The 15,270-nt window shown below is 33.5% G+C and overlaps 2 protein-coding genes and 1 long non-coding RNA gene across 4 annotated transcripts; 1 reads left to right on the top strand and 2 right to left on the bottom strand.

The window, feature by feature from the left end:
- Positions 1-208: 208 nt before the first annotated feature.
- Positions 209-3,203, bottom strand: OTP82 (Tetratricopeptide repeat (TPR)-like superfamily protein). The gene has a single exon (XM_088124827.1). The coding sequence runs from the start codon at positions 3,125-3,127 to the stop codon at positions 932-934; it is 2,196 nt and encodes a 731-aa protein (XP_087980953.1). The 5' UTR covers positions 3,128-3,203; the 3' UTR covers positions 209-931.
- Positions 3,204-11,989: 8,786 nt separating this feature from the next.
- LOC111014441 (RNA-binding protein csdA) lies at positions 11,990-13,500 on the top strand. Its single transcript, XM_022289169.2, has 4 exons — positions 11,990-12,126; positions 12,462-12,807; positions 13,053-13,123; positions 13,250-13,500. Exons 2-4 carry the CDS (start codon positions 12,470-12,472, stop codon positions 13,261-13,263), a joined length of 423 nt encoding a protein of 140 aa, XP_022144861.1. The 5' UTR covers positions 11,990-12,126; positions 12,462-12,469; the 3' UTR covers positions 13,264-13,500.
- Positions 12,237-15,116, bottom strand: LOC111014442 (uncharacterized). Of its 2 annotated transcripts, none has more exons than XR_002601831.2 (4): positions 14,945-15,116; positions 14,490-14,784; positions 14,290-14,376; positions 12,237-12,803 (listed from the first exon to the last, which is right to left on the bottom strand). It is a non-coding gene; the product is annotated as an uncharacterized LOC111014442 (long non-coding RNA). The 2 variants fall into 2 exon arrangements; XR_002601830.2 differs by having other exon boundaries at positions 14,490-14,648.
- Between the last annotated feature and the right edge of the window lie 154 nt (positions 15,117-15,270).

Raw genomic sequence — 15,270 nt, 5'->3', positions numbered from 1 at the left:
AATGTAAATGTAAAAATTTTAAATATTTACCAAAAAGGTATAATCTTTTGACATTTACACAAATAGCATGAAATAAAAATACATTTTTAATTATAGAAAAAGTTTAAAATTTTTAGAAAATAACATAATTAAAATCTAATTCAAACTTCTGTAAAAATAAAAATAATAATAATAAAAATAAAAATTAACAAAATTAAAAAAAAATTGATTTAAAAAAAAAGGGATTAAATAAATATTAATGCGTAAAGAAATGTGTTGCGAAGAAGAGGGCAGAAGAGGTGATTTTCAGGCGAAACGACCGGGAAAGTTGAACTGACCTTTGAGAGGAAGCAGGGAAAAAACAAGCAGCTCTTACAATGGCGGAATTCTAACAAAACCATCAAAGTTTGTTGGATTGTAATTCCATTCCAATGGCGAAGAACCAGAGTCACCGTCTCACTTACTTCACTCATCTCTCAAAATGCCTATTTTTTTCTCTCCATTTCCGAATCTCCGCCTCATGCGCCGCTGATTCCCCCTCTGTTTTTCTCTGAATCTGTAAATCCGTCTTAATCCCTCCACCTCGTCCAGATTTCCGGCCAATGGCGAAGGTTACGGCAGCGCCTTCTTCTCGAAGGCTGCCCTAAATCCTCAACAATATCTCTGTACTGTATTGTTGATCTCAATGAGTTAGAGTTTTTCCTGTTTATATCGATAGATTTACGATTTGTCAGTGGCCGGAACAACACTGAAGCATGAAGTTCCCAAATGGCAGGTTTTGCTTCAATCCAGAGGATGATGGTTGCACTACAAAGAAAATGCAAGTAAAATCCATCATCTGTAAGAATAAGTAAACATTGGCATTGATTCCAAGATCAAAAGAGATCTATCTCAGGCAAATACCAAGAAAATGTACTTGGTGTTTGCTAATTGTCTTTCTTATGTGAATTATTCACCAATAGTCGTTACATGAGCAAGAACCATCTTTGAAGTGATGAAAACGATTTCTATCTCTAGCAATAATCTCCCTATTGAATATCTTGGATATTAGCTTTGTGGCAGAATGACAATTACGGCAGACGCGAAGATTCTTAATGATTGTAATTGTTGTTCCTGGTTTTGTACTAATCAATCCATAAGCAATTGCTAATTTCTCACTATGGTGACTTAGAGCTCCTTCTTTCCACTCTTCATCCATGTCATAGAGTACCTCGGATGTATCTGGCACAAATCCAGTCACCTTTAGTTGTCTATCTACTTCTTCTAGCATCTTGTAAATATCTTCACTTTGTGGGTGAACCTTGTCCCCGACTAGAAACTCGTGAACGACGTTGTCGACTTCAATGGTGGTACAACCAGGGACTTTCTTCATTCCCCTGTCATTCAGCCTTGTTCTTATTCTTGCAACATCATCCCATTTACCAGCTCCTGCATATATGTTAGATAAAAGCACATAAGCTCCAGGGTTATCTGGCTCCAATTCGAATAAACGTTCGGCAACTGATTCTCCCAACTCGACTCGTCCATGGTCTCTACAGGCCCCAAGAAGGGAACCCCAAATAGCTCCATCTGGTTTCATCTCCATATTCTGTATCAAGGACTCTGCTTCCTCAAACAACCCAGCTCGCCCGAGTAGATCTATCATGCATCCATAATGTTGGAATTTCGGTGCAATCTTATAATCCTGAACCATAGAGCTAAAAAATTGGCGTCCAAGATCTACCAAGCCAGCATGTTTGCAAGCAGATAAGACACCGACAAAGGTTATCTCATTTGGTTCAATTCTATCACTGTACATTTTTGAGAAAAGCTCTAGAGCGTCCTCTGCTTGTCCATGCATTGCTAACCCACATATCATAGCATTCCAAGAGGCCAAGCTTTTGGTTTTCATACCATCGAAAACCTGTCGCGCCGCGTCTATATTACCACATTTAGCATACATATCTATCAGACTCGTCCAAAGAGAGGTACTGGCTGAATTGAAGTTTTTGTTTATATAAGCATGTATCCACATACCAAGGTCAATGGCACCTAAATGAGCACAGGACGGAAGAATGTTAAGGAAGGTTATGTCAGTGGGCTCAATGCCCGAGGCTAGCATCTGGCGGAAGAGCGCCAAGGCTTCTTTATAGTTGCATATATGAGTGTAACCACCGATCATAACATTCCATGAGATCACATCCCTTTCAGGCATTTCATCAAAAAATTCACGGGCAGTCAGAAGATCACCGCACTTCGAGTACATGTCAATAAGTGCATTAACAAGCTTGAGATTTGAACGAAGCCCGCGATCTTCAATCCAAGAGCGCATCAAGTTTCCTAAATCTAGAGCATTGGACTGAGCGCAAGCAGAAAGGACCGAGACAATAGTACTCTCATTCGGGGCGACATTTGCTTCCCTCATTTCCTCAAACAACAACAACGCCTCTTTCGATCGACCAGTTTGTGCGTAGCCAGCAATCATTGCATTCCAAGACACCACATCTCTCACAGGCATTTCATCAAACATTTGCCGAGCGCGATCCATATAACCCCACAAAGCATAACCAGATATTAGAGCAGTGAAAGAAATCGCATCCCTGAAGTTACTTTTATCAAACACCAATTGCGCACTATTCATTTCACCGCTCTGCGCATACATATTGATAAGCGAAGTATGAATATACACATCAGAAACAAACCCAAGCTTCAGAACATGCGCATGAATCTGTTTCCCTTCACGGGCAGAGGTGAGCTTCGCGCAAGACTTCAAAAGAAAAGGAAAAGTATAAGAATTCGGCTGTACCCCAGAACAAATCATCCTGACAAAGAAAACCAAGGCCAGAATCGGCGACAGACTCATCGAAAGCCCTCGAATCATGGAATTCCAAATGAACAAATTGGGGTCTGCAATGGAATTAAAGAGGGAGACGGCATAGGAGATGTCGCCGGAGCGTGAAACGGCGGAGAACTCGATGAGCTTGCTGAGGGCGAACTGGGTGTTGTGGAGACCGGTCTTGATGATCTGAGCGTGGATTTGTTTCAGAGTTGGAATGTTTTGGCATTTGGAGAGGAGCCTGAGAGATGGGTGGTCTTGGAGGAGCCTGTAAGGCGGATCGGAAGAGGCGGAGGCGGGTGAAAATATCAGTGAAGGTGCAGAAAGCGCCATTTCTGGGCGGCGCTACGAAGCTCGTGGTGGCGACTGCGGATTAGAGATAAGGGTCCGTTAACATTTGAAATATAGTTTGTACGGACGCCACCCGCCAAAAAAAATTTAAAAAGCCTGCTAAAGTAATAAAATAAATATTCGAATTAAGAAAAAATACAAAAAAACGATATAATATATAAATATATCTTGATTTTTTAAATTATGAATTTAGTCTCGAACTTTCACAATTATGTGTATTTAGTTTTTGTAATATAATGAGTCTCATCTCAAATCTTCAAATTTTTTTTGTAGCTTTGGTCATAGTCACTTATTTAAGATATTAAATTGATAAAGTTAGCGACATAGTCCTATTAGACGTAAAATTTAATTAAAAGTACATTGATTCACTTTTAAAGCACAAATAAAAAAGATAAACTCAACTTTTAAACTTCATGAATTAAACTTATAATTTTTATTTAGGTTCTATACTTCTAAAAGTTTTGTTCTCATATTTATCTTTTACTTGAGTTTAGCTGAATTGTTTACATGAATCTCCACCAACCATGTTGTTTATCTAAAAAAGAGTGTATCTAATGTTAAATAAAAATGACATAAATTCAATAAACTTTCTGATCCAAGAATATTATCATGCATCTAAATCACATATTTAATTTGCAAACAAAATAAATTAAGTCGTTGGAGGGGAATTTTTACCTCACATGGGGCACATTTGATTTGAAGAGAACTACACGTGTGGTCTTGAGTCCATGAGGCCAAGTTTCATCACCTCAGTCTTAAAGTTTATTACCTAGTCAACGCTCCACGCGGCTGAGCCGACCAAGTCTTCTTTGGGTCTTGTTCCCATTCTTCAGTCAAATCGACTTGGAACTGTCTTGCTCAACCTCATTCTTCGACACATCTCACGACAGCACACCGCATTTCATAGTTACCCTAAAGAGCAGTTGAGGTTTTGTCTGGAGTCCTGTCAAAGACATCTCTTATAAATAGAGACTGTTCGCCTCTCTCCCAGGTACGTGAACACTGTATTTTCTCTCGAATATGCTTTCTAACTTGGACGTCGGATTATCTTCTGTTTTGCAAGTTCCATGTTCGGAGTACTTTCAGCTCGTCCTTCAGGTCGTCTTCTAATCCGAGCCAAGATTTGCAAGCTTTAGTCATTTTCGTGATCAAGCATAAGTTCTTCTAATCCAATTAAAATAGGGGCTATTCCTTTCCTTGGGGCCACGAGAAGTATCCAATGGAAGAGCCATTGGATAGAAGGTATCATTAATATGATAATTGAAAGTCATTTTCTTAGTTTTCATGGAAGAGTATCTAAATAAAAATAAGTTTCGAGAAATTTAGTGGCGTGCAATATATTATTCAACAACTAACAAATATATCACATTTCTTTTTCCAAAAAATAAAATATAATAATAATCCCATTTAATTAAAAGAAATTAAATTATATACACAGGAAACAATTGCCACATATTTGTAAATTTATTACACAAAAAAACATGTTTCTCGTATATACTGATAGACTATTTTAGTATCACAGATAAATTATCACTCACTTATACACCTATTATAAAATATATCACGAACTTATCCTTAATAGGATAACGTATATTACTGATACATTAAAGTATATTACTGGTATATTATTGATAAAGTATATTATTGATGTGTTTATACTTAATATAAATTACGTCATGAATATACATGTTTTTACATATATGCTATTTTTATAAATTATTTTATCATGTAACAAATTTTCTATTATAAAAAAAATCCCTAATTTAAATTAAGGAACTTGGTTATTCTTTGTTCCTTGGGTCTCTTAATGATCATTTCATTTTTGGTAGATCTAAATTTAATCAATTTGATTATTATTAAGTAAAATTTTCCCAATTAGAACTTGAGGGGGAACAAAAGTTTTCCAAGAGGCGAAATTAAACAAATTGCTGCATGCATGTTATTATATAAATTATTATTTGTTGACCAAGAGAGAAATGATTTTGACATACAATGAATTTCATTTTCATCTCATTTTCCTCTATTTCTTTTTTATTTTTTTTTAAAAAGGTTTCATTAGCTACCACTTTACAAAGCTGCAAATTGGATTGTGGAAAGTTTGAAAGAAAATATCCTCAATTCCTATATGAAAAGAATCACAATAATTTTCCCTATGCATATCCTTCTTAAAAAAAAGGTGTAAAGTGACTCGAAGGAAGCCATTATTGGCCCATTTATTGCACATGCATCTTCTAATATTATATATATAAACTTCTCTATCTATTGTAAAAAGTTTATCTAGAGTTAACACGAGTTTAGATTAACGATAATCGTCACCTGTCTCTGGCCATAATAAAGTTTCTTGAGTTTTTGATTTGATTTATTTCTATTCGATAAAGAAAAATATAGGTAAGGATTGTTATAAAGTTACTTAAATATGCCCCAATTCATAAATTATTCCAAAACAAGCTAGTCTGAGTGAGACTGACTCCTCAATAAAATAGATCATGGTCTTTATATTAATTCAACTATGCACCTCAAACCTAAGCAAGAGTGACTCCTCATTAAAAAAACACACAGATATATTGGATAATCAAAACTACTGATATATTAAATTTAGTCATTGAACATATAACTTAAAAAAGGTAATTAATGTTTTATCTACTCAACTATGTTTGGATTGACAATTAAGGACGACTTACTTCAATCTTTACTAACAATCCGAAAAAGAAAAATATAGATAGGATAAAATTAGGGTTAATGTTTGGATTTTTCAAGATATGAAAGCCAACAAGAAATGGAGAGAGAAATGTAAAGGGGGAATATTCAAATTCAGCACACAATAAAAAGTGATGGCCAATTCAATTTTACCTTTCCTTTGAAGTGTTGGGATGAGGATTCTCCAAGTATTATTAAAGGGGGTTGCCTTTTCTTTTGAGAACACTCAATAACTTTTCTTTCTTTTTTTTCCAAAAGAAAAAGAAAATGGAGAGAATAAAGAGTTTTGGGAATGAAAGAGCATTTGCATTTGTCTAAGGTTTTCATGTTTCATTGGAATATTCACCATGTCTGGTTAATTATATTTTGGCCCTCTCCTTTTTTTATTCTTCCTTATCGAATGTAACTCACAATATAATCTTCCACTTGTGCTTACGTGGACCTCTATAGAGCCGCCATGTGGACCGCCCCTATTGTATTAATGCAGACATATCTTGTCAGATTATTTTTATATATATTCTATGCTATTTTTGGTATTTTTATGGCATATTATAGTTTATATCATCATACAGATTACTAACACCACAACAACCCAATTTAGAAATTTAGAAAATGAAACGAGAGAATATATCATAGTGTGGACATTCATTCCAATAGAGATTAACTCAGAATATGAAGGAGGAGATAGTTCAAAGATCAATAATGACCCACTAGAAATCGCGAGAGAGTAGTGGAGAGATTCTTTCATTTCATATGGTTGTAATTTCTGTTTAAGGAAACACAAAATTAAACAATATGAATCCAACAGTAGCGTCGTTTCCTTAAGATAATTTTGTTCCATTTATGGTGCTCAAGGTTTCACGAACCATTGTCTCCTAGGATGACGGATTTACCAACATGTGAATGCAACACTTCTCGCATAAAACTCAACAAAAATGGTGAAGAATTTTGAGGGAGGATTTTTTTCTTGGTATATTCAAAATGGAAAATGAATCTCATATATATATATCACTATTTGTGGCCATTCAAATATCTTTCCATCTAAGGTCATGTCTTCTGATAAAACCCCTTTGGGTTTTACAAAAGAGGCATCATTTGAGGAGTTGCGTTATTTTATATTAAAAATAATTTTATTCACAAATTCCAACAATTTCAACTTAATATGATTTGGTTCATTGTTTGATATGATTTGATATTATTTAGGATAATTTTGACATGATTTAGGTTTTCTAATAAGAAACCTTTTTCTTTTTTTTGAAATCGCTAATAAAAAACTTAAATTATGTCGGAATCTTAAATAATATTAAATCATATCTTAAATCATATCAAATCATAGAAACATCTCTGTTACACCTTTTGCAGGGATTTTTGATTTTATTTCTATGAAAGTATGTTTGTTACAATTGTTTATTCTTTAAGCCTATTTGTATTTTGTGTGTTTAATGCTTCTAGATTTACTAGCTTTTCTATGGTCTACATATCTTAGATTTGCACTTCTTAAATTTATTTTGTAGTACAACATGTAGGAACGGGGATTCAAATTCACGATATTTTCGATCGAAGATTAGTTTAAAAGATGTTGAATTGAAATCTAAAATGTTCTAAACCTATCAATTGAGGGGTTTGAAAACTTTAGGAGAATTTTTTACACACTAATTCTTGAAACCTTCTCACTAGTTTTTTACTTTTAGTTAAATTTTCTAAAGAAAAATAAGATAAAATGCAAAAGTAAAGCTTCGATCTAATCTTAAAAAGACATCAACCCTATTTTCATTACTCATACTAAAATTTTATATCGCACATTTGTGGGTAATATATTTGCACAGATAATATTTTATTTTTCAATTATTATTTAAAAATTAAATTTTATTTCTCTAACAATTTTTTTTGTTTTGCAACATACTTTCCATTTTTTTTTATTATTTTTCTTTACCCGTGATTTACAATATAAAGAAATCACTAAAATGAGAAAACTTTGAATATTTTGTTTTTTAAAAAATGGCTTTCAAGCAAAACTTCTATATTGTCTTAAGAAAAGAGACTAGTAGAGATTATTACTAAATAGGTTTTTTATAATATTTTCTCATTTTTAAAATTAACAGTTAATTTTGGAAGTAGAAAATTGAAATAAATATATTACTACAAAACAACCTCATTCCAATAAATAAAATTAAGTAAAATTGTACCGACTCAGGCACAATTCAACTAATTAAAACATATATTATCGATAAAAAGAACTTCGAGTCTCTCCTAGATTCTGTCGGACTAAAAACAATTAAGCAAAATTGTATTAAATAATACATGCATTACCAATCGGTCATTTTTTTCTTTAAAAAAATAATAATGTTTTTTTTGGCAGAAATAATAATAATAAGTTTTTAAATCATGCATTGTGATTAAATTATAAAAATAAAAATAAAAAAAGACAAGCGAGTACACAATTTAATAGTCTATTTATTTTATTCGAAAGAATTTGATTCTTTCTTGAATTATTTATTATTAATAGCTCCCATAATATATTCAATACAATGCACGCACACATGTAGCAAATAAATAAATAAATAATAAATAGATATTTTTGTTCTACTAAAAAATAAAGTAATATCTTCCTGAAAAGAAACAATAAAGTAATAAAATCACTTTTTTGATATATCTACAACGTTCTCACGCTGCCCAGCGTCGGTTCGCCGCAATCCTAATTATTCCAATTTAATTATTTACTATTTTCAGCTTTTATTTAATTTTTGTATTTAATATGTTCTATTTCTAAGTTTCATACCGTTTTTACTATAATTTCTTTCTGGATAATGAAATAATATATCGTTTAAATTCTTAATATTCGAATATAAGTAAATTCATTTTTTTTTCGGGATGTTGGAGGTGATTTCTCACTAACCACGTGATAGTCCTTTGATACGATAAGGTTGATAAGTTTATATAGATGGACACATTACCTCAAACTTTACTTTCAAGGCCGAGCCGATCTGCTCCCCATTTCGGCCACCTTAACAATAGGTCAAACCAACCTTGTCTTTTACACATCGATAGTTTGACCTACTAGTCGAGCCGATCAAAAGACACTTTAGATCGTTTCTCCAACACATTCTACGATAGAGCGCTGTGATTTTCGGAACTTTAAAGAGTCGTTAGAAGCTTGTTAGATGCCCGTCAGAAACTCCGCCTATAAATAAAGACCTCCCAAATATAGATGTTAAGAGTGTTTTGTGAATTTTTGCTTTTAAGAAAACAAAAACAAATAAATAGTTCTTAAAATTGATATATCATCAATATCAATCTAGAATATTCCAAATTTGCAATAAAATGACGTAATATATCATGACAATAGTTATCATATATTGGTCCTAAGGTTTCTTTTTCATTACATTTAAGCAATATTTCTCATATTAAAAACCCTTAAACCAAAATTCTCTATAGTAAACAAATTATTGTTAGAAAATTAAAAACACGGTTTAATTCAAGTTTGGTATACTTTTATCTTTTCATATCCAATATTATATTTTAGTCCCTCAATTATTCATAAATAACTATTATAGTTCTCACCGATGCCTTGTTAGCAAGACAAATATATCATGAAAGATGTTTTTATGTCAAACCATCTATTAGAAATTAAAATTTTACGTAAATTATCACAATGTGATAGGACAAATAGACATACTAGACAGACATGTAGTTTAGAGATGTAATCGAAACTTTAGTTAGAGTTTAAAGAGTAGATAGAAAAGAGGGTCGGGACTCGGGAGGATCGAGGAGGAGTCAAATCAAAGTAGAATTTGGAGGTGAATTTGCATATGCATGATTATAAATTAAGCAATGGGAGGGCCAGAAAGAAAGCAAATGAAATGGGGTGGTGAATCTGGGGAGTGCCCATCTTTTTGTTGAATTATTGAAGGAAAAGGAATTTGGAGGGGAGATGGATGTGCACTTAACAAGAATAGATTCCAATGGGGAAGAGGGTGGCCAAAATTATATAATAATCCTAATAATAATCCAACAAATTTTGAACTTTCTTTTTCCCTATTTTACCCCTTTTTGTAAAAGGGTTTTTGACCCACACCATAATGAAACTACATGGGGAAGGCTTATTTGGCCAACTTGAAGAAAACAAAGGCCACCCAACTTAAAAGGCATCTCACCTGCATCAGATATTTGCTTGCCTTTCTTTCATGGTCTGCAGCTAGCTAGCTACCACTTCCTACGTTTCAAACCGGAACTTTAAACATAATTTAACGAGTTCTTATCGACTTTTGGATTTGGTTTATTTTCAGTGGTTCAAAAATATTAATAAAATTCACTTATCTATCAAATAAGAATAGATCATTACACTGCCCTAAAATTAAAATGTATGTATATATATCTCAATAGAAGCTCTTACTTACCAATATGTAGGCAGAATTGTTCTATTTATAATTGGTTTTTAATCTATATTAGGCATTAAACTTTGATCGGTTCTCAATCTCCTTTATTTTTCATGGTCTTTTGAATTTTAAAATCTCAATTTTAGTCCAACCATACATTTAGTTCCAAGGTACAAATTTTGTCTAATTTATTGAAAGTATGATGCATCCCATTTAATATCTACACGTCATATATATCCATTATTAGCAACAATATACCTTCATAATCATAATAGAAACTTAAAGAAATTCAAAGATCAGCCTCAAACGGTTTACAAAGCAAAATGGAATTTTGATGACTAAAAAAATGGAATAGATTTATCAGTGAGGAATTTTGAAATATGTGTCTAAGGGTATCTCAAGATACAAAATAAGGCATTAGTACAGAATGCAGACTTTTGAGAAAAATCTGTCACCCTCTAGACAAAAGTACAATGATTGGAATAATGAATTAAAATACTTATATATGATTGAACAAGATCTCTATCTCTCTCATTTTTTTTTTATTTTTTTTTGGGGTAACTCATGAAACACATGAAATGTACCTTTCTAAATAGATTTATGCTACTTAGAGAATTCAATCTACCAAGTGAAAGACATTTTCTATGTTAAGAATAAAAAAAGTAATGTGCAATTAGATTACCACCATCAATTTCACAACATGTGTCATAATACTATGTTCTTGGGAAATGTCGCCACCAAATAAAATTCAATAGTTATTAAAAACTATATAATATATATATTTTTTATTTTAGTATACGAAAAAAACATGTTAAAACTGTACTTTCAACTTTGATTTATCTTAATCCTTTATTTTCAAAATATTCACTTTGATCTATATATTGTTAACTCTACTTCATTTTAGTCCTTACACTTTCAAAACATTCGTTTTCTCCTTGCAAAGGGACCATTTTAGTTTTAATCTATAAAATTTTAATTCAAATTCTATACACAACAAAAATCCTTTGATATAAAGTTATAGCTACATTTCAAGAAATATGGTGAGTATAGTATAATATTGAATTGTGATTAGAAAAAAAAGATGGGACTAAAATGATTACTTATTAATAGTATAATGACCAGAACGAACGTTTCTAAAAACACAAAGACTAAAATAGATAAGAATTTAAATTACATGAACCAAAATAGACCTTTTAAAATTACATAAACTAAAATGAAAAAAGCTAAACGTCTCTGACAAAAAAAAAAATCTTACTACAATTAAAAAAAAAAATCTCTCACTTATAAAACTGTCATCTCAAACTCCATTCATATCTTTTCAACTAGAAGCATTTTCCCACATCTCTATCCAATATATTCATATGCAATAATTTCAATACAATTATAGGAAAAATATTGAAACTCATCACCACTCCTAGCAGTTATTATGAAAATATATTTATGCATAACATAGAGCTGCATGGAACATAAAAATACAATGCAAGATATAAATATACACAGTAGATGGAGAATTTGTTAGTTCCCCACTTTTAGAGGCCATTTCCCCTCTGGAATCTCAAAATCAAACCAAACACTTCCATAAACAACTGCTTAATCATGAAATTGAATACAGCTTAATCTAAATAAAAGAAAGAAAACAAAAACTTTTCAACTTCGGGAATCGCGTCACGAGGAAACCATCTGTGTAAAGTTAAGGGAATAAAAGAGAAATACCATAAAATGGACCCCCAAAGCTATGAGAGCTTGGCCAACTATATAAACCCCCCAGTCCCCCAACAAACAAAAATCAATAAACTCTCAGTTCCAACAACATTCAAATTCCCTTCTACCTATTCAATTCACTAATTACCCAACAGAACCCCTTCATTTTTGTTTTTTCATTCCATCCATCTTTTTTTCTTCATCAAGGTAAAGCTTCCTACTTCAGTAGCTAAATTCTGCTTTTTCCCCCTTTTTTGGTCTTCTGTTATTAGAAAAAAGCAACCTTGTAGGATTCAAGCTTTAGGAAAGAGAAAATGTTGGCTATCAACTACGTCTTTTTACATTCTAAAAAAAAGGGTAGTCAAATTTCAAAGTCTAGTTTTCTTCCCCCGTCTCTTTTTTTGCACTTCAATTGCATTGATAAAGCCTTGAACCTTGCTGAAGATTATGACAGAATTTGACCCTATATGCATTTTTCTATGTGTTTATCAATTATACCTCTTACTGATAGGTTGTGTGTTGTGTGATTTTGATATATACAGAGAGGGAAATGAGCTGGTCATCAGGAGATTGGATATGCAACGTTTGCCAAAACGTAAACTTCAAGAAAAGAGAAGCCTGCCATCGTTGTGGTTACCCCAAGTATGGCGGCCCAGACCCTTCAACTTACAGTTACAACAAGACGGAGGTGTTGGCCGGAGACTGGTACTGCTCCACCGTCAACTGTGGAGCTCACAATTACGCCAGCCGCCCGAACTGCTTTAGATGTGGTGCATTTAAGTCTGTCTATGCCGGTGATTATGGCACCTACATGATGGGTTCCGATCAGTATGCCTCAGATGCAAGTGTCCCACCTGGATGGAAATCTGGAGACTGGATTTGCCCTAGGTACACATAACAATAAACTTTACAGTAAAAGTTGATCGTAAATTACAAAAGCCATTGAAATGAGTATATCTTTTCAAGTTATTATTGCATGTTTTGAAAGAGACACAAATGCAGATAGATAGAGTCTGCATCAATTCACCCCTGCCTTATTTTCCTTCAAATTCCCAGAAAAAAGGATCATGCTGATATTATATACTAAAAGGATTGGTCAGCTCAACTAATTTTTTTTACGTTCTTTTGGACAGATTGGGATGCGGAGTACACAATTATGCAAGCAGGTTGGAGTGTTTTAAATGCAAAACACCAAGGGATTTTGGTAAGTTTATATCAATTAGACATTTAATTATGTTATCTGCCCCTGGTTAGTGAAGTTAACCAGATGATGTGGTTTTGCTGTGGGTCACTGGGTTTGTAATATAATTTAGGGTGTTCTATCTTTCAGGTGGTGCAGTTTAAAGCGGGATGGAATTTTGGAAGGCTCTCTCTTATGCGGTTATATCGTCTTCTTGGCATCTGATCCCTATCCAAATGCTGCCTTTTCCTTTTTCTTTATCTCTTTTTTTTCTTATGACATAAACGATAATAATGTTAACCCCTTAGAATGATCCCCAATATAGATATCATGGGTGAAGGCCCATTTCCCCACTCTGGCATTGCAATATAGCTAGCTACTCTCTCTCTTTTTCTCTCTAATGGGTGCGCAAATGGGGAACAAACATATCTGAATACTGTGTTTGAAGGTGGTCCTGTATGGAATGTCAATGGTTGCTTTATAAACACAGAATCAAATTGAAATGAGAACTGCTAAGGCTCGAACTTACGTCAGCAAAGAGAGCTTTTATTGAACCAGAAGGAGAGGAGTAACAAGCGGAAAAAATAATGAAAGAAGATAGGGAGTATTGGTTAAAGATTCAGAATCTATGTGAATAGCAAGTTCCTAAGAAGATAGACCCAACTTTCAGCTCAATAATTTATGGCCCTTTAAGCATCAAATCTCTAAGAAATAAATTCTTATATATAAAAATAGATAAGAACCAGATGCCCCACTTCAACGACATTAATGGAAACACCCCTTCTAATAATATTATTAGGTTCAAAGTGCGAGTCAAACCCAACTTTGATTTATGACCGTAAAATAGTTTTTCTATTCCCTAGTAAAAAGTCCATCCCTAAAGAATCTTTGCAAGTTAATTATAGAGTTTATTCGATTTCACTTTCTAATTAGGCTAATTTGCTTTGGAGATTCCAATAATAAACTCAGCAAGGCAAATTCCTCAGCGGAACTAGTTCCCCAAAACTTCACAAGAATACATCCAAAATACACATAGCTACCAATACCATATATATACATTTTTAAAAAGAAACTATAGCAAAAGTGCAAAACATCAAGAAATCGAAAATCCTACAAAAAAACGCGCTGGTATGTGTGTGCGGATTTTTAATGGCGGTAATTTTAAAATTGATTTTGGAATCGTCTCTTACATCACTTTCCCGCTTGTGATTTCCGTCGAAACGTCGACCTCAGTGGAAGCGAAGTCACCGACATCGCCTCGGAAACAACTTGATCATCTGTACAATACAAGAACACTGTGAGATTCAGAGTCGTCTTTCCAACAAATAAAAATAATGGAGACTCAGAGTCAAAGCAGATACAGAAGAAGAGAAATGGCCCGGAAGATTACCAAATGAAAATGAAATCTCGACCGAATAGCAAGGTTTGTAGGTCCAGAGTTCAATCCGGTCCACAAATGTATCGATTATCAGAGAAACGTGAGCTTTCCAGGTCTGCTCATGGCTATACACAGGCAAGGGCATACTGGAACCGGTAGCGATTTCTTCCCCTGGTCAAGCACAGAGTCCATTAGACGCCGCGTATAAACGTGCAGAGTTCGAAGTGTCATTCGAATCAAAAGAATGAGGAAGTGATGAGGCTATGGATTGAAGAGAAAAGTAGGAGGAATCCATTTTTAGGAGTTCCTGAATTTAGAATGCAGCAGAATAATCAGGATTTGTAAGGCTGAACTTGTTAGGATCAACAAACTAAGCAGAAGTTGGTTGAGATTTTCTGGTGCCCTAAATCCGTAAAAAGAAGAAGAAGAAGAAGAAGAGTGGGCGGAGAAGGAGAAAAATCAGTTACCGCCTCCGTGAACCGCCAACTGTTCCTGTTCGTAGACTTCGCGAGTCCCTCCCGCTCCGTAGAAGAAGAAGACGAGACGGCGGAGCAGTCCCTCTCAAAAATGTAACGATAGTTGAAAATGTCCATGCATATGCATTTGCATTCTAATTTTGCTAGCGAGATCAATTAAGAAATAAATTTGAATTCTCAACATATACTAAAATAAATATATATATATATATAATTTTTGTTGGTGATTAGTACAAATATAAATAGTAGATGAAAATAACTATCGCTTTTTTATTATTATTAATATAGAATTATGATATGGATTTGTGAGTTTTCTA

Source organism: Momordica charantia (genome assembly GCF_013281855.1).
Source record: "Momordica charantia cultivar OHB3-1 chromosome 6 unlocalized genomic scaffold, Mcharantia_2.0 BLBB01000006.1, whole genome shotgun sequence".
Classification (NCBI taxonomy): domain Eukaryota; kingdom Viridiplantae; phylum Streptophyta; class Magnoliopsida; order Cucurbitales; family Cucurbitaceae; genus Momordica; species Momordica charantia.
This window is presented reverse-complemented; position numbering and strand designations above follow the sequence as displayed.

What these genes read in the sequence shown, in the direction of transcription:
- OTP82 (XM_088124827.1), bottom strand. Translation starts at nt 3,127, where the DNA reads ATGGCGCTTTCTGCACCTTCACTGATATTTTCACCCGCCTCCGCCTCT.
- LOC111014441 (XM_022289169.2), top strand. Translation starts at nt 12,470, where the DNA reads ATGAGCTGGTCATCAGGAGATTGGATATGCAACGTTTGCCAAAACGTA. An exon ending in GGAGACTGGATTTGCCCTAG is followed by an intron (nt 12,808 to 13,052) that starts GTACACATAACA and finishes TCTTTTGGACAG; the next exon opens with ATTGGGATGCGGAGTACACA.